Source organism: Nycticebus coucang, chromosome 4 (assembly GCF_027406575.1).
Source record: "Nycticebus coucang isolate mNycCou1 chromosome 4, mNycCou1.pri, whole genome shotgun sequence".
Classification (NCBI taxonomy): domain Eukaryota; kingdom Metazoa; phylum Chordata; class Mammalia; order Primates; family Lorisidae; genus Nycticebus; species Nycticebus coucang.
In genome coordinates this window covers 140,634,912-140,652,432 of record NC_069783.1, presented here as the reverse complement: position 1 = coordinate 140,652,432, position 17,521 = coordinate 140,634,912, and the positions used below count along the sequence as shown (strand labels likewise).

Genomic DNA, 17,521 nt, shown 5'->3' with positions numbered 1-17,521 from the left:
TGGCACTCTACCGAGGGCAACGTAGTGAGACTCTGCCTCAAAAAAAAAAAAAAAAAAAAAGGGCAGCACCTGTGGCTCAAAGGAGTGGGGCACTGGCCCCATATACTGGAGGTGGTGGGTTCAAGCCCGGCCCCGGCCAAAAATTGCAAAAATAAATAAATAAATAAATAAAGGAAACACCTCCCACCCCCTCCCCAAAAGAAAGAAAGAAAGAAAGATCAGGAATGGTCGCTTAGGCCTGTTGTAGTCCTAGTAGTCTGAGATTGCTTGAGCTCAGGAGTTGGAGACCAGCCTGAGCAAGAGCTGGACCCTGTCTCTACAAAATACAGAAAAGTAGCTGGGTATTGTGGTGGGCGCCTATAGTCCCAGCTGCTTGGGAGGCTGAGGCAAGAGGGTTGCTTGCCCCCAAGAGTTTGAGGTTGCTGTGAGCTATGACACCAAAGCACTTAAGGTGACTGAGTCTCAAAAAGAAAAAAAAAAAGAAAGAAATAAGAGCCCACTCTCACACTGTTAAGACCCCACATATTAACACCATACTCTTCTGTGCAAGGGTGATTACTGATTGAGCTGAGTGCTCATTATCCCCTTGCTTTTTTTTTTGCTTTCTATTTTTGTTTTTTTAACAGGCTGTTACGAAAATCCTTGTATCCGTCCTAGTAGATATGGCCATAGTTTCTCTTTTTCTTTTTTTTGAGAAAGAGTCTCACTCTGTCACCCTTGGTAGAGTTGCTGTGGTGTCATAATTCACAGCAACCTCAAACTCTTGGGTTTAAGCCTCAGCCTCCCAAGTAGTTCGGACTACAAGGCCCAGCTATTTTTTTTTTAGAGACAAGGTCTTCCTCTGGCTCACGGTGGTCTCAAACCTGTGAGCTCAGGCAATCCACCTGCCTCGGCCTCCCAAGTGCTGGGATTACAGGCGTGAGCCACTGCGCCTGGCTGGCCATAGTTTTTCTAGTCTAGAGTCCATACATGAGAGGCTTACTGTATTATACAGGGCTTACTATATAATCATATTCAAAATTATGTTCTAAAGAAGGTGAATCAGGTTATGGGGTGAGACTTCCTTTTGCTTTATATTCTTAACACTTGTATTCTCAGTTTTCCCAATCTTGTGCACATAACATGGAATCTCACTGTCTCTTTTTGAGACAATCTTGTTTTATCACCAAGGCTAGAGTGCAGTGGTATCATCATAGTTCACAGTAATCTCAAACTCCTGGGATCAAGCGCTTCTCCTGCCTCAGCCTCCCTATAAGCACAAGCCACCATGCACTAGTTTTTCTCTTCTTTGTAGAGACAGGGTCTCACTTTCAGTGTCATGTTAATTATAATTACTAATGAATATGAACATCTTTTCTCATATTTATTGGTCAATCTTCTTTTCTATTCTGTTAAATTTTTTTTCATGTCTTTTGGCAGTTTTTCTTTTGGGTTGTTTGCTGCCTTTATTATGTCTTTTCCCAATTTGTATTTTTTTTCCTCTTTTTAAAATAATGTTTTGACAGTAAATTTTTTTTGATAGTGAAAATATACTTTATTTTATTTATTTATTTATTTTTTTTTGTAGAGACAGAGTCTCACTTTATGGCCCTCGGGTAGAGTGCCGTGGCCTCACACAGCTCACAGCAACCTCCAACTCCTAGGCTTAGGCGATTCTCCTGCCTCAGCCTCCCGAGTAGCTGGGACTACAGGTGCCCACCACAACACCCGGCTATTTTTTGGTTGCAGTTTGGCCGGGGCCGGGTTTGAACCCGCCACCCTCGGTATATGGGGCCGGCGCCTTACTGACAGAGCCACAGGCGCCGCCCTATACTTTATTTTTTTAATACAATAGCTGCCAGCAATATACTGATATTGATTTTTTCTTTTTTTTTTTTTTTTGTAGAAACAGAGTTTCACTTTATCGCCCTCGGTAGAGTGCCGTGGCGTCACACAGCTCACAGCAACCTCCAACTCCTGGGCTTAGGAAATTCTCCTGCCTCAGCCTCTCGAGTAGCTGGGACTACAGGTGCCCACCACAATGCCCGGCTATTTTTTTGTTGTTGTTGTTGTTGCAGTTTGGCTAGGGCTGGGCTTGCAAATATATGGGGCCGGTGCCCTGCTCACTGAGCCACAGGCGCCGCCCTGATATTGATTTTTTTTGTTTTTTAATACTGAGTCTTACTGTGTCGCCCTTGGTAAAGTGCTATGGTGTCACAGCTCATAGCAACCTCAAACTCTTGGGCTTAAGCAATTCTCTTACCTCAGCTTCCCAAGTAGCTGGGACTACAGGCACCCACCACAATGCCTGGCTAGTTTTTTGTTGTAGTTGTCATTGTTGTTTAGCAGGTTTAGGCTGGGCTCGAACCCACCAGCCTCAGTGTATGTGGTTGGCACTGGCTCCCCTAGTGCAATTGGTTAGCACATGGTACTGATATGTGGCTGGGACCGTAACCACTGTGCTATGGGTGCTAAGCCATAAAATTTTAACAGGCTGACAATAAATTTTTTAAAGTTGAATTAGACAATATAAATCTTTTCCTTAACCATTTGTACTTTTTGTCTTTTTGTGTCTTCACCTCTTTTCTTTTTTTTTTTTGAGACAGAGTTTCACTATGTCACCCTTAGTAGAGTGCTGTGGCATCACAGCTCATAGGAACCTGACTCTTGGGCTTAAGTGTTCACCTTTTCTCTTTTTTTTTTTTTAATTAATTTATTTTTTAATTTATTTGATTTTTCTTTTTGGTGAAGCAGACTCTCACTCTGTCACTCTCCGTAGATTGCCGTGGTGTGGTGTCACAGCTCACAGCAACCTCCAACTCTTGGGCGTTAACGATACTCTGGCCTCAGCCTCCCAAGTACCTGGGATTACAGGAGCCCGCCACGAGGCCAGGCTATTTTTGCTTTGTTGCAGTTGTCATTGTTGTTTAGGTTCCAGGCCAGGCTCAAATCCGCCAGCCTCCTCGGTGGATGTGGTTGGTGCCTTAACCACTGTGCTATGCACCCCTCCCCCCCACACCAGCCTATTTATCTATTTAATATTTTTCTTCTCCTGCGGTTTTTGACTGGGGTCGGGTTTGAACCCACCACCTCTGGTATATGGGGCCGGTGCCCTACTCCTCTGAGCCACAGGCACTGAACTACTTTTACTCTTTGCAGAGAGTAAAAGTAGTTTTACTAGTAGTTTAAGAGTAGTTTACTCTTTGCAAATTCTTTTTTTTTTTTTGTAGAGACAGAGTCTCACTTTATGGCCCTCGGTAGAGTGCCGTGGCCTCACACAGCTCAAGTGTTCACCTTTTTTCTTATCCTATTTATTTATTTATTTTTTTGTAGAGACAGAGTCTTATTTTATTTCCCTTGGTAGAGTGCTGTGGCGTCTCACAGCAACCTTCAACTCCTGGGACCACAGGCGCCTGCCACAATGCCTGGCTTTTTTTTGTTGCAGTTTGGCTGGGGCTGGGCTTGAACGCACCACCCTCCGTATATGAGGCTGGCGCCCTACCCACTGAGCCACAGGCACTGCCCTTCTTATCCTATTATAAGGATATTCTTCTAAATTCTCTTTTAAAAGTGCAAGGGTTTGGTCTTTGCATTTAAATCTTGAATCTTTCTGGAGTCAAGTTTTGTGTGTGGTGTGAGGGAGGGATCCAGGGTTTTTTTTTTTTTTTCCACTTTAATAACCAACCCACTGTTCCTGCCCACCTTATTGAACCAGCTTTCCTGTCCTCCATGATCTTCAGAGCTACATCTAGACTAAGGAGAGTGAGGCACATTTGGAAGACATGATAAAGTACCCTCTAAAACTATCTTCCCTGCAATTTTTGGCATATCTAGGGCGGCTTCTTTTTGCATGTCTCCTGAGCTGAGAGCACTAGAAGCTGTAATAGAGCTTTGGTATTTTACTCCACACTTTCCTGTTCAGGTTTACTGCTATCTGCAAGAGCCCAGGATGCTGTAGTGCTAATAGGCTAGCAGGCATTGAAATAAATTCATGAGTCTTAACATTTCTCCTGTTTCTTCAATGGCCATAGATTCTCCAACTTTGTATCGGCAACCATGACCTATTTATGAGAAGAAGAAAGGCTGATTCTTTGGAAGTTCAGCAGATGAAAGCCCAGGCCAGGGAGGAGAAAGCTAGAAAGCAGGTGAGGAAGACCTTGTTTTAACTGATGCTGCTGCTGCTTGGTTAGTCTTGGCCAGGGAGGTAAGGGGTGGTTGTGGGCAGACAGGAGTCATTTGGCTAGGGGCATGCCTGCTCCTATTTTATCCTTCTTGGCTATTCATTGACCAATGCCCGGCTGGTGGGATATCAGCTCTAGAAACGAGGAATAAACTATAATAGCATATCTAAAAGAAATATTTCGAGTTATTTCTGTACTTAAGAGAAGTTACATCAAGTGTGATGAACACAGGTTTGGGACGAGGTAATGAAGGGTACATGCATCTATCCATCCGTCTGCTTATCTTTCTTCCTTTTGCCTGTTGGACTCCTTTGCCCAGCCTTCTCTTTTTCTAATTAGATGGTGATAGAATGCATGGCAGCATTTCAGTGCTTGCTGCTGGAATGCTAATTAGACTCTGGCCGCACTTCCCCACTGCAGGTCAGTCGGGGCAGCATCGCCCTCCCTGGGAGGTACTGGGAGCGCCTGTCAGCAGACTGGACGATCCGCATCATTGTTTTCTACTCATAGACCTTCTCTGCTCACGGAAATCCACACAACTAATTTGGACCTTGCTGCTGAGAATATTAATTGTGCTTTTGGACAAACTACTAGAGAGAGTAGTGGCAGCTGCAGTCAGTTACCCTCAGGACCTGCAGGCTCAGAGGTGTAATAATTAGTCTGCGTACAGCTCTCTGATTCGGGTACATCGGAGAAGCTGGCTCCCAGCCCTGGGATTTAGAATAGAATGCCCAGTTTGATGCAATGTGCTTACAGCTCTCCTTCTTTTTGCATTCTGAAGCAGCAGGCCACAGATGTGCTGTTTGGGATGCTTTGGAGGTAGCAGGATGGGCTTTGTTGTACAGAGAAATGCTGCTGAGCCCCCAAAAGGTCATAGTGGAAACTTCAATAAGAACTCTCTTTGACCTCTTTCTCAGTAGAGCACAGCTTAGAAGTGAGAAATCTGAAAGTGTCAAGGAGCTTGTAAGTCTCTGGGCCCTGGCAGAGACTTGGACAAACATACCCTTGACCTGCACTGCTAGAGAACCGCAGAGTGCCTCTGAGCTACTACAGGTTGGGGGGGAGGCCTCCATAGCTCCGCAGAACAAACACTGACCTTGGAGCCGTATCCGAACTTGGGATGTAATGGTAGTTAGTGACAGCTTCCAGACCTCAGTTTTCTTATCCATCAAGTGGAGCTAATGACGCCTCTTTTCTGTCTCAGATTAAGAGATGTACTGTGCCTGAAATTCTTTGTAAGTGATAAACTGCTTTGTGAACAGAAGGTCTTTTATTCTCGGGGTAGAGGTCTCAGAGAAAGTACAATGCTGGGAACTGAAGGAGATTGCCTGGGCTTTTTTTTTCCTTTAGTCTAATAGAGATGTGGTAATCCACCTTTTAGAAATCGTAATATGATGAAAATTAGAGAAGAAATTAGCCAAGCTTTTCTTTGACTTTCAAGAAGAAAATTGAAGTATTTTATTGCTTGTCTTTGCATTATTTCTTCAAGTTCCAGTGCATTTTTTTTTTTTTAACTTAGTATTTAGAAGAAGTATCAGTAGGCTTAGCGCCTGTAGCTTAGCAGCTAGGGTGCTGGCCACATACACTGGGGCTGGCAGATTCGGACCTGGCCCAGGCCTGCTAACAACAATGACACTATAACAAAAAAATAGCTGGCGCCTGTAGTCCCAGCTACTAGGAGGCTGAGGCAAGAGAATCGCTTAAGCCCAAGCGTTTGAGGTTGCTGTGAGTTATGACGCCATGGCACTCTACTGGGGGTGACATAGTGAGACTCTGTCTCAAAAAAAAAAAAAAAAGAAAAGAAAAAGTAGTAGTCTTAGAACTCTTGTGTGACTGTGGGATAAGACTGAAGCATGAAATAATTAAATGCACTTTAATTATTTAAGGCAGAAAATAGTGCAGTGGTCACTACCACTTTCTGACCTCAGTACCTTGGGATCACAGAGAATGGCTCTGTCCTATGCTTGTTCCCCTTATTAAGCTTGGCATGTGGTTCAATTAATGCAGTGATCCAGAAGGCAAGGGAGGTGCTGGTGGCTTTGAACTGTTGCCTTAAGGACAGAGGCTGTGTTCCCCGCCTGGCTCCCTCTTGTCATAGGCCTGGCTCAGGAGTCGTCTCTGCATGGGGCTGTGTAAGTCTGTGTTGTGGCTGCTGCAGCTTCCTCCTGTGAAATACAATGTGTGAACTATTGATGCATCACACTGAGCGATTCCATCTTCTCTGTGGGTCAGAGGCAAGAGCAGAGCTATTGTTGATGAAATCAGAGATGTGGGAGGGGGCTATGTGGATTAGAAATGGGGAGACAGCTTTTCTAATCAAATGAGAAAAGTATCTGTCTGTTCCTGGGGCGCTATCTCAGGGAAGAGGACCTGCATTGTGTCTTGTGTGCCACTGGGCAGAGCTACCTGAGGTTTCCTAACAAAAAAAAGGCATTGGCAAGGTAGCTGTTTTGGTGTACCATGTGCAGGCATGGCTCTTTCTATCCACGTTGAGACGAGTTGTAGGTTTTTTTGTTTCTTGTTCATTTTTTCATTCATCATTAGAAAATTGTTTTTGAGAGAGGGTTTCAAGCTGTCACCCTGGGTAGAGTGTAGTGGCATCACAGCTCACAGCAACCTCAAACTCTTGGGCTTAAGCGATTCTCTTGCCTCAGCCTCCCAAGTAGCTGGCTCTACAGGCTCCCGCTGCAACACCCGGCTGTTTTTTTGTTGCGGTTGTCATTGTTGTTTTCGCTGGCCTGGGCCAGGTTCGAACCTGGTATGTGGCTGGCGCCCTACCCAATGAGCTATGGGTGCCTCCTTCATCATTAGAAATTTTTCAAGGGGGCACAGCTCTCAACTCTGCAACTGGTTTAGAAGTATGGTGGGGAGGGCGGCGCCTGTGGCTCAGTCGGTAAGGCGCCGGCCCCATATACCGAGGGTGGCGGGTTCAAGCCCAGCCCCGGCCAAACTGCAACCAAAAAATAGCCGGGCGTTGTGGCGGGCGCCTGTAGTCCCAGCTGCTCGGGAGGCTGAGGCAAGAGAATCGCTTAAGCCCAGGAGTTGGAGATTGCTGTGAGCTGTGTGAGGCCACGGCACTCTACCGAGGGCCATAAAGTGAGACTCTGTCTCTACAAAAAAAAAAAATAAATAAAAAAAAATAAAAATAAAAAAAAAAAGAAGTATGGTGGGGAGTGGGCAATAAGAGTGACCCTGGTACCTAAAGGAAGGGGAAGAAAAGAGCCCTCAAAATGGAGACTCAGGAGATTAGGTGTTCTTGAACCCTTGGGGCACCCTAGGTCTTGAGCCCATGACTCAGTGACTGTTCTTGGTCACCACCCAGATGGAGCGGCAGCGCCTCGCTCGAGAGAAGCAAATGAGAGAAGAGGCTGAACGTACAAGGGACGAGTTGGAGAGGAGACTGCTGCAGATGAAAGAAGAGGCAACAATGGCCAATGAAGCACTGGTGATTTCCCCAGGGGTCTGGGTCCTGGGGGTTACCTGGAACTTTCTTGCTTTACTGGAGTTGGGACTATAGAGGGCCATGAAGTAGCAAAATTTGCTTTGATACATTTTATTTCAGCTTTTAAAAAATTGGTGCCTTTTGTTTCCCCCTGTGTTAGCAGAAGCAGATTTACACTAAGTCCGTATGCAGCCAAGCCCCACTTTTTTTGTAGACAGAGTCTCACTTGGTATCACAGCTCACAGCAACCTCAAACTCTTGGGCTCAAGTGATTCTCTTGCTTCGGCCTCCCAAGCTGGGACTACAGGCACCTGCCACAACACCCAGCTATTTTTAGAGACGAGGTCTCACTCTAGCTCAGGCTGGTCTTGAACCTGTGAGCTCAGGCAGTCCACCCACCTTGGTCTCCTAGAGTGCTGGGATTATAGGCGTGAGCCAGCACACCTGGCCTCAGCACTGACATTTAGGACTGATCATCTTTTATTATGGGGACTGTCCTCTGCATTAGTTAACAGTGTCCTTGGCTTCTAGCTGCTAGATGCCAGTAGCAGCTCCTCACCCTTCACTTGTGACAATCAAAAATGTCTCTAGATGTTGCCACATGTACTTTGTGGGGTATATAACTGCCTATAGTTTTGAGCCACCAAGTTAAAGGGAAAGATGAAAAAAGGTTAAGTTGTTTTTCTCCCTTATATAACATAAACCTCAACTGAAGTGAGTGCTCCAAAATGCTTTCTTATTGCTCCCCTTCAGGTGCAGCCTGAAGGGCCCCTCTGAAAAGTTGGGGGATATGGCTTGTCATCTGTTGCCATAGGTCTCTGGAGCACTCAGTGGCAAGGCCAGGGAGTCCAAGGCTCTGGTGCTTGCTGATCTGGGTGGGCGAACAGCATGTAACCCACCCCAGCTGACAGCACTCTGCTCTCCAGATGCGGTCTGAGGAGACGGCTGACCTGCTGGCTGAAAAGGCTCAGATCACTGAGGAGGAAGCAAAGCTCCTGGCACAGAAGGCTGCAGAGGCTGAACAGGAAATGCAGCGCATCAAGGCCACAGCCATTCGGACAGAGGAGGAGAAGCGCCTGATGGAACAGAAAGTGCTGGAGGCTGAGGTGCTGGCGTTGAAGATGGCTGAAGAGTCAGAGAGGAGGTGAGGGGGATCCTGGGCACTAGGCTGGTGAGAAGCCTGGTGAAGGGGCCCCTCAGCCTTGCTGTGGAGCTCCACAGCTGCTGTCCTCAGCTGCTTGCTATCTCTGAGCAGGGGCGAGCTCCTTTCTCAGCAGGGTGGTGCTGCTTAATCTGATATGAAGGCTAGAGCTATTTGAAGGGCACAAGGACCCAGTTCTTTTGCCAAGTGGCTCGCTCTCTCATCATGCTAGTGCCTCTGTGATAAGTCCCTGTCCTGATAGCTGTGTTTGCAGGAAAACCAGTGAGCACATTCACAAACAACTTTTAGCTAAGCAGATGTGAGGAGGCTCTTTTTGCATTTAAAAGAAAAAAGTTCAGTTCTTTTTTTTTTTTATTTGGGGGCTGTGGGAGAACAGCAGTTGCTTACCTTCAAAAGGAAGCTAGAGACCCACTTCCCTGAAGCCTTCCTTGGCATGTGGGGCGGGGTGGGGCGCAGGACTCTGTCCGTGAACTGGATGCCCCAGCTCATGACCAGGTTGAAGAATGGAACTGTTGCCTGTACTTTTCAAAGACTGTTCTAGGCTCTGGGTGTTTTAGTCCCGCAATCTTTAAATAAATACTGGCACACTCCCCACAGAATTTGGCTCTGTTGATCTAGAACACTTGAATTTGGCTTTTAGCTCTCAGGATGCATTCATTACAGTTTCCATCGCCACTCTTTGCATGTCTTTCTGGTTCCTTCTTGCCTGCCCTGTTTTAGGGTCCCTTTCTTTTTTTTTTTTTTTTTTTTGTAGAGACAGAGTCTTACTTTATGGCCCTCGGTAGAGTGCCGTGGCCTCACACAGCTCACAGCAACCTCCAACTCCTGGGCTCAAGCGATTCTCTTGCCTCAGGCTCCCGAGTAGCTGGGACTACAGGCGCCCGCCACAACGCCCGGCTATTTTTTGGTTGCAGTTTGGCCAGGGCCGGGTTTGAACCCGCCACCCTCGGTATATGGGGCCGGCGCCTTACCGACTGAGCCACAGGCGCTGCCCAGGGTCCCTTTCTTTTGGTGTGTAGGTCACATTCTCTGTGAGTGATGTGTGCTGGGCTTCACATGCTGTGCCCACCCCGAGTCCTGTAGGGAAAGGATCTGACCAAAGCACAGATGCCCTCAGCGACAGTGCTTGTCTTCCTGCCTGAAAAAGTTGGTGCTCAACCTGCCAGTGTTTCACTTGGAGCTGTGAAGAAGCAGTTCTTTCATATTCTGTCCTTTGTGATCCAATATAAGACTTCTGATCCACCCTGCTCTCCTTTGCCCAGCCCACTCTCACCTGGAAATGCCAAGGACGCTTCTGGCACCTCCCTCGGTTCTCCTTCTCCACCAATTGCAGAGGTTCTTGTGTGGCCCTTTTCTCAGCTGATTTCCCTACTCTTCCAGTTTTTAAATCTGCTGGTTGAAACAAACAATGCTCAGGAATGTCGTCCTTGCTTTGGAAGTTCTGATTTCATTTAAATGTCCCTGCCACACTGTCCTTATTTGCCTCGTCAGGTGCCATCCTCACGGTTAACCCAGGTCCCTTCTCTCTAGTGGTGGGTTGGGGTCTGTGCCCTTCATTTGGCCTCTTCTGTGGAGCTGATGTCTCCTCCATTCCTTGCAGAGCCAAGGAGGCAGATCAGCTGAAGCAGGATCTGCAGGAAGCCCGTGAGGCTGAACGGAGAGCCAAGCAAAAGCTCCTGGAAATTGCCACTAAGCCCACGTACCCGGTAAGCCTGGGTTGGTGCCACCAGCCTTTGGCTGCCTTAGACCTCATGCTCTCTTCTCTTCCCTCCTGACTCTTCATCTGGTGGTGCCCCCAGGATGACCATTCAAGCAAATGCAAAGCAGGAGAGTGGTGTAGAGAGCCTGCAGTCAGGGCCTAGGGAGGATACCCTGGCCTGTCATTGGGCTTTGAATTAGTTACCTCTCTGGTTCAGAAATAGGCAGAAGGGCCTTTCCCAACTTGGAAATACTTTTCTTATTTTTTTTTTTTTTTTTTTTTTTTTTTTTTTGGTTTTTGGCCAGGGCTGGGTTTGAACCCACCACCTCTGGCATATGGGACCGGTGCCCCACTCCTTGAGCCACAGGCAACGCCCATTCTTTTCTTATTTTAAGTAATATAGTCCCAAATTATCCTTAGGAGAGTTTGCTCTCTTGTCTCTTAGTGCTGAGCTGAGTATAATCTTCAAGTATCAGTCTACACCGTATCTTATAATTATAGTGCGGGAAGGGACTGGCTGTATCCCTCAGAGTGAATTACTGCTGTGCAAGAATCAGTTGCCAGGCTTGGTACCTGTAGCTCAAGTGGCTAAGGCACCAGCCACATATACCAGAGCTGGCAGGTTCGAATCCAGCCCAGGCTTGCTAAACAACAATGACAACTACAACCAAAGAAAAAATAGCCAGGTGTTGTGGCAGGCACCTGTAGCCCCAGCTACTTGGGAGGCTGAGGCAAGAGAATCCCTAAGCCCAGGAGTTGGAGGTTGCTGTGAGCTGTGATGCCACAACACTGTACCCAGGGCAACAGCTTGAGGCTCTGTCTCAAAAAAAAAAAAAAAAAAAAGAATCAGTTGCCAATCTCAGTTTTGGGACAGGGAGACAGACTTCCATTAAATGGGGTCACAAAATGAATAGAAGCCTTTTCCCTTTTTTTTCTGTGCATTTAGCTCATCAAACTCTTGCACACCTGTTCTTTGTCCACATAATGCCATGCAGTGGGAAGTCTCTATCCAGACAGGTGTATGGAGGTTGTACAGGTGCCGAGAAAAGAAGGATATAGCCCAGGGTGGAAGGGCAGGAGAGGCTCAGGATGGTGCTTGCCCTGACTCTTTTTTTGTTTTTTTCTTTGTTTTTTTTTTTTTGTTTCTTTTTTGCCCTGACTCTTGAAGTAGGAGCAGGAACTAGCCAGGTAGAGAAGAAACCAGAGGGTATTCTGGCCTAGGGCACAGATGCACACATGGCTCAGACACACATGGCTCAGACACACACTGCACATTCATGAACATAGCAATTCACACACATAGATGCACACAGGGCATGAGGGGTGTAAGTCTCCCAGGGAAATGCAGTGTGCTGTTGCCATGTGTTCTGATTATCTATTAATATGTAACAAACCGGCGGCGCCTGTGGCTCAGTCGGTAAGGCGCCGGCCTCATATACCGAGGGTGGCGGGTTCAAACCCTGCCCCGGCTAAACTGCAACCAAAAAAAAAAAAAAATAGCTGGGCGTTGTGGCGGGCGCCTGTAGTCCCAGCTACTCGGGAGGCTGAGGCAGGAGAATCGCTTAAGCCCAGGAGTTGGAGGTTGCTGTGAGCTGTATGATGCCATGGCACTCTACCAAGGGCCATAAAGTGAGACTCTGTGTCTACAAAAAAAAAAAAAAAAAAATGTAACAAACCACCTCAAGCCAACTATGTGGCTCAAAACCATCTATTATTACCTCTGATGGCTTGTGGGTTGATTGGGCTAGATGTCCGGGCTCAGGATCGCTCAGGTGGTTGCAGTCAGATGGAGGCTAGGACTGGATTTGTCTGAGGGCTCAGATGGGCTGAACACCTGAGATGTGTGTATGTTTTTAAAATATACATTGGAGCAAACTGTATATGCTGTTCTAACTTTGCTCATTCCTCTTAGAAATAAATCCTGGAGATCATCCATATAAGCTTTTTAATCATGTTTTGTTAATATGGAGGGTTTGTAATTCATCTATCCTGGCCCCTTATGGATGGGTGTTTAGTCTATTTTCTTTTGCAATTTTGAACAAAAATATACTGAACATCCCTGAACACAAATCTTTACACATGCACGTGCATCGATTGGTAGAATAAATTCTTATGTTAGAACTATGGGATCAAACTTTCAATTATGATACTTTCCAAAGAGGTTGTACCAGTTTATGCTGCTGTGGTACAGCAGTTACCTTGTACATTGTTTCTGGACATTTCGATAAAGTATAACAGACTTACAGATGAATATCCAAATTACAGCTGAACAACTTGATGAATTTTCACAAAGTGAACACATCTATGCACCCAGCACCCAGGTAGATAACAGAACATTCCTAATACCCTAGAAGCTTCCTCTTAGCACCACTTTTAAGGCCTTTGCAGATAGTCTGCCCCAGGGCTTGTGATTATCTCAAATGAATATTCTGAATCTCTACTTTTTCTCGGTCACTGTCTTAGACTCAGTTAAGGATCCAAGGATAAAAAAAGAGGTAAATTCTGCCCTCAGGAAACTTGCAAACTAAAAAGAAGACACTGCCAAAAAGGAGCCTTTTACAGGGTAAAATTACAGAAGAACCAGCGTGGAACAGCGAACACAATGTTAAGGGAGACCAGCAAAAAGAGTTGCCATCTGGTTGAGAGGGATCTAGAAGGATTTGGTGAGGGATCGCGGTATTTGAGAAGGTCCCTGAAAGAGGGCTGGAATATAGGGAGAAGGAATGGTATAGGCAAGGGGACAAGAGGGGAAGGCAACGTGGTCCAAAGGGTAATGATCAACACTGTCTGCGATTTAGTAGGGCAACTGTGGGAGGAGCTGGGAAAGTAGATTGGGCCATCTTTTAGGTGACCCTTTGTTCTGGGATGAAAGTCTTAAAAACTGCCCTAATTACTTCACTCCTGCTTCAGACTCTAATCTGGCTCCACCCGCCAAGTCCAGGCCCCTCAGCATACAGGCTAGGGGCCCTTTGTGTTTGTGCCAGTCTCCTAACCAGCTCCCCGCAGCCCCTACAGACACCCAACATTCTGCCACAGCCCCCGCCATGCCTCACAGGGCAAGCCTTCTGGCATGTTCTCAGGTAGCAGTGGAAGCCCCGTCTCTTTAGCCTACCTTCTTCAGCCCCTTCTGCCTCTGTTTGCTCCCTGGCTACAGTGTTTACCTTAACTGTTATGATCTGTGAACACATCTGTTTCCTGAACACGACTGTCAGCTGATCAAAACCAGGACCCTGGTCTTTTTCTCTGCATACCCAGCTCCTAGCATAGGGCCAGGGAGTTCCCTAAAATGAAAGTGAGTGGGGGTTTATATTTGATTCAGCTGAGCATGAAGAATGATCAAAGATTGACAGGAGAGAAGTGGTTTGTCTAGATCCTAGATTTGGGCCTTTGGGACAGTTCACCTGGCAATGGCAAGTGTGGAGAGACTGAAGAGGGACGGGAGGTCATTGGTCATCATGCTGGAAGGCAGAGTCCATGTCGTACCCGTCGGTTCTGTGCCTGCAGGAAGGCCAGTTGTTAACACAGCAGTGCCCCTCTTGCTCGTTCATCCCGAACCTTCTAATCTGAGACTTCTCATTAATAGCCCATGAACCCAGTTCCAGCCCCATTGCCTCCTGACATACCAAGCTTCAACCTCATTGGTGACAGCCTGTCGTTTGACTTCAAGGATACAGACATGAAGCGGCTTTCCATGGAGATAGAGAAAGAAAAGTATGTATTCCCCTGTACCCTGCTCTGGGCATCCATAAACTAGTGAGTGGTCTGGCCTGAGGAAGTGGAGGGTCACACAGCAGCCTGCCACTAGCTCTTGCAAAGGTTTACTCTGTCCACATACCCTGAAGGAGGAGTTTTGTAGTCAGAAATTAGGGACAACACTTCAATGTTCCAATCTTCCAGCATAGAAACTATACTTGATTGGTGACCTAGAGTTTATAGTAGCTCCAGACCTCACCTCTAGACTGGGTTGTCAGGGGTCTCAGTGTCAGTCCTCCTGCTGTTGTGCCGGGCTGCAATTGTTTCCTTGTCATGTCTTCCAAGGGCTGGTGGTGGTCCCCATATCTAGAATAAAGGTGAGAGAGAAGGAACTCAGGTTCATGGCCAAGGAAAGACAACCACAGAGCTGAGTCTCGGCATGGCCTGACCACAGCAGCTTCTGCTGAGCTGCCCTACACCTTTGTTTTATGGTTGGTTGAAGCAGATCAGAGATGGGAAATCTTCTAGCAGAGGGGGTCTAAACAAGGAACTCCTAGTTCCCAGAGCCAGAGGTAAACTGGTTAACTGTGCCACAGCTTGCCAGAGAACAGTCACAGTAGCCCACCATTTGAGTGCTCATGTGTCAGAGTGTTTTAGCTTTTGTCTCATTTAAACCTACTAAGAAATATCAAACTGATGTCAGAGGTAGGTTCTTGGGTTCCCATTTTATAAGTAAGAACCCAGAGTTAGGGAGTATAATAAACTCATCCTGCATCACACAGCTGAAGAGTAGACCAGGGGTTGAAACCCCTCACCCATTTAACTCTACATATGTGCTGTGACCATGTGTCATTGTACCCCCATGTGACATCGTCAAGAAACCCTCTGGGAAAAGTGTCTCTGCGGAGTCCAGCATGGGTAACCACAAGCCAGGCTGTGTTTCCCTTTGAGCTGTCACACTGAGGGTATAGCTAAGTAGCCAATGAACCAGAGCCTCTATCTGCTGTCTTAGTTCCTTTCACCATTGTGCAGACATGTTCTTATGTGGGCAGGAGCAGAGTGAGGCTCCATCCTGTTCTGTGTCCTGCTTTTTTTTTTTTTGAGACAGAGTCTCACTATGTCACCCTCGGTAAAGTGCCGTGACGTCACAGCTCACAGCAACCTCCAGCTCTTGGGCTTAAGCAATTTTCTTCCCTCAGCTTCCCAAGTAGCTGGGACTATAGGCACCCACCACAACACCCAGCTATTTTTTGTTGCAGTTTGACTGGGGCCGGGTTTGAACCTGCTACCCATGGTATATGGTGCCAGCGCCTTACCCACTAAGCCACAGGCACCACCCTGTGTCCTGCTTTTTTATAGTTGGCATTTTGTTAGTCTTAGTCCATTCCAGGTGTTATGACAAAATACCAGAGGCCATGTAGCTTATAAACAACAAAAATGTATTTCTCACAAACTGTGTGTAGGATAGGAAGTCCAAGATAAAGGTGTTAGTAGACTCAGTTTGGTGAGGACTCTCTTCCCTGTTCATGACAGCACCTTCTCTCTGTGTGCTCCCATGGTGGAAGTCAGGAGTTGGGTCTCTCTGGGGTCTCTTTTATAAAGGCACTAAATCCATTTATGAGGGCTCCACCATCATGGCCCTACCTCCTAACACATTCACACTGGTGATTAGGTTTTAACATATGCATTTTGGAGAGACACAAACAACCAGACCATAACACTTATTACCTTTGCACGTGTTGCTAGTCCATATACTAGCCATCACAGTCCCTATGGAATGTTCCCTTGCTATTTGTATTGCATGGTTTTCCTGGCCATGCCCTTATAGTTAGACACTTTGTGGGCAGTTTCCAGATTTTTGGCATTATAGATAATGTTGCTCAGTGTATTTACTGGCAGGCGAGGGTGGGAGATCTTTTTCTTCCTGTATTGGCTGAGTGAGCTTCTTTCATCTTTAGGAGATGAAGTCTTGGAACAGTGAGAGGTGTGGATGTGGCCTAGCAAATGAGGCCACTTAATGATTCTGAAAAGCAGCACTTAAAAAAAAAAAAAAGCAGTCACTTGAATTACTGCTGCAAGAAGGGTCAAGATGAGGAGATTGTTTTGAGTGCCAGAAAACTTATTTCATGTGTTGTTTTTTTGTACAGAGCTAAAAAGCTGTTTAAAACAACTGGTATTTGGGGCGGCACCTGTGGCTCAAAGGAGTAGGGCGCCGGCCAAATATGCTGGAGGTGGCGGGTTCAAACCCAGCCCCGGTGAAAAACTGCCAAAAAAAAAAACCAAAACAACAACTGGTATTTGTAGAACACTGTATGTGAGAGGGCCTTCCTACACTTTCTCCTATTTAATCCTGACCACAGCCTTGTGATCATTATCCCAATTTTACTGATGAGGAAATAGATTCATAGCAGTTAAATGACCAACTCAAGCTCCCACCACTCATTAGTGGCCAAGTGGAGATGTGAACCCCAGGCCTCCGTACTGGGATCCCACACTGAGCAGCTTGTGAGTCGTGGGACATCTCAGCCATGTCTCTCTGTTGCCCAGGTCCTGATATGTGCTATGTGCTATTCCAGAGTGGAGTATATGGAGAAGAGCAAGCATCTGCAAGAGCAGCTCAATGAACTCAAGACAGAGATTGAGGCCTTGAAACTGAAAGAGAGGGAGACAGCTCTGGATATTCTGCACAATGAGAACGCTGACAGGGGCGGTGGCAGCAGCAAGCACAATACCATTAAAAAGGTACGCAGAGTCTTCCTTGCATTTTGCTGATCAGGACAATCATTAATGAAATGTGAGGTTGGCATCTGGTTCCTCAGTAGCCAAGTCATTAGACTTGTTATTTTTTATATGTACTTAGTTGAGGAAATTTTTTGACTCATGCCAGAAAGGGAATGTAATCTGCCAAGGACTATGAACCCATTGGCCTGATGGAAGTGGAGCTTGTGTTAAAAGCTCTGATGTAATGAGTCCCTGTTACAGTATGGGTTTTGATCCATCATTTAGCAGTAAAGTGGTGCTGTCTTTAAGCCAAGGGGCATTATGCCCAGGGAGCTCCCTTACTTAATGAGAAAGCAAAATGAAATGGAGTCTGTTGAGAACGGACTTTTCCCCTTTAGTCTTTGTGTGTCTTTAAGTGGCAAGGACTATAAAATTCTGTTCTTGATTTAGAAACCAAATGCTGAATTTTTAACTTTTTTATACTTAGGAGGTGTCTGGGACAACCTCAGTGTTTTAAAAGATGAGACTTCATTATGTTGCAAATAGTTTCATACCTCTCTCCACTGGTATTTTGAGCTTTCAACATTATAGAGTTTTTTTTTGTTTTTTTTTTTGAGACCAAGTCTCAAGCTGTCACCCTGGAT

At 46.3% G+C, this 17,521-nt stretch overlaps 1 protein-coding gene across 4 annotated transcripts in view; it reads left to right on the top strand.

The window, feature by feature from the left end:
* The window catches only part of NF2 (NF2, moesin-ezrin-radixin like (MERLIN) tumor suppressor), a 142,856-nt gene that overhangs the window by 85,877 nt on the left and 39,458 nt on the right, over positions 1 to 17,521 (top strand). For 3 of the 4 annotated variants that reach the window (XM_053587470.1, XM_053587471.1, XM_053587472.1), the window contains exons 10-15: positions 4,011 to 4,124; positions 7,483 to 7,605; positions 8,529 to 8,746; positions 10,365 to 10,470; positions 14,047 to 14,174; positions 16,733 to 16,898. In XM_053587470.1, coding sequence (XP_053443445.1) covers positions 4,011 to 4,124; positions 7,483 to 7,605; positions 8,529 to 8,746; positions 10,365 to 10,470; positions 14,047 to 14,174; positions 16,733 to 16,898 — 855 coding nt within the window. Of the gene's footprint in view, positions 1 to 4,010; positions 4,125 to 7,482; positions 7,606 to 8,528; positions 8,747 to 10,364; positions 10,471 to 14,046; positions 14,175 to 16,732; positions 16,903 to 17,521 lie in introns of all 4 variants that reach the window. The other variant, XM_053587473.1, reaches the window with a different exon arrangement.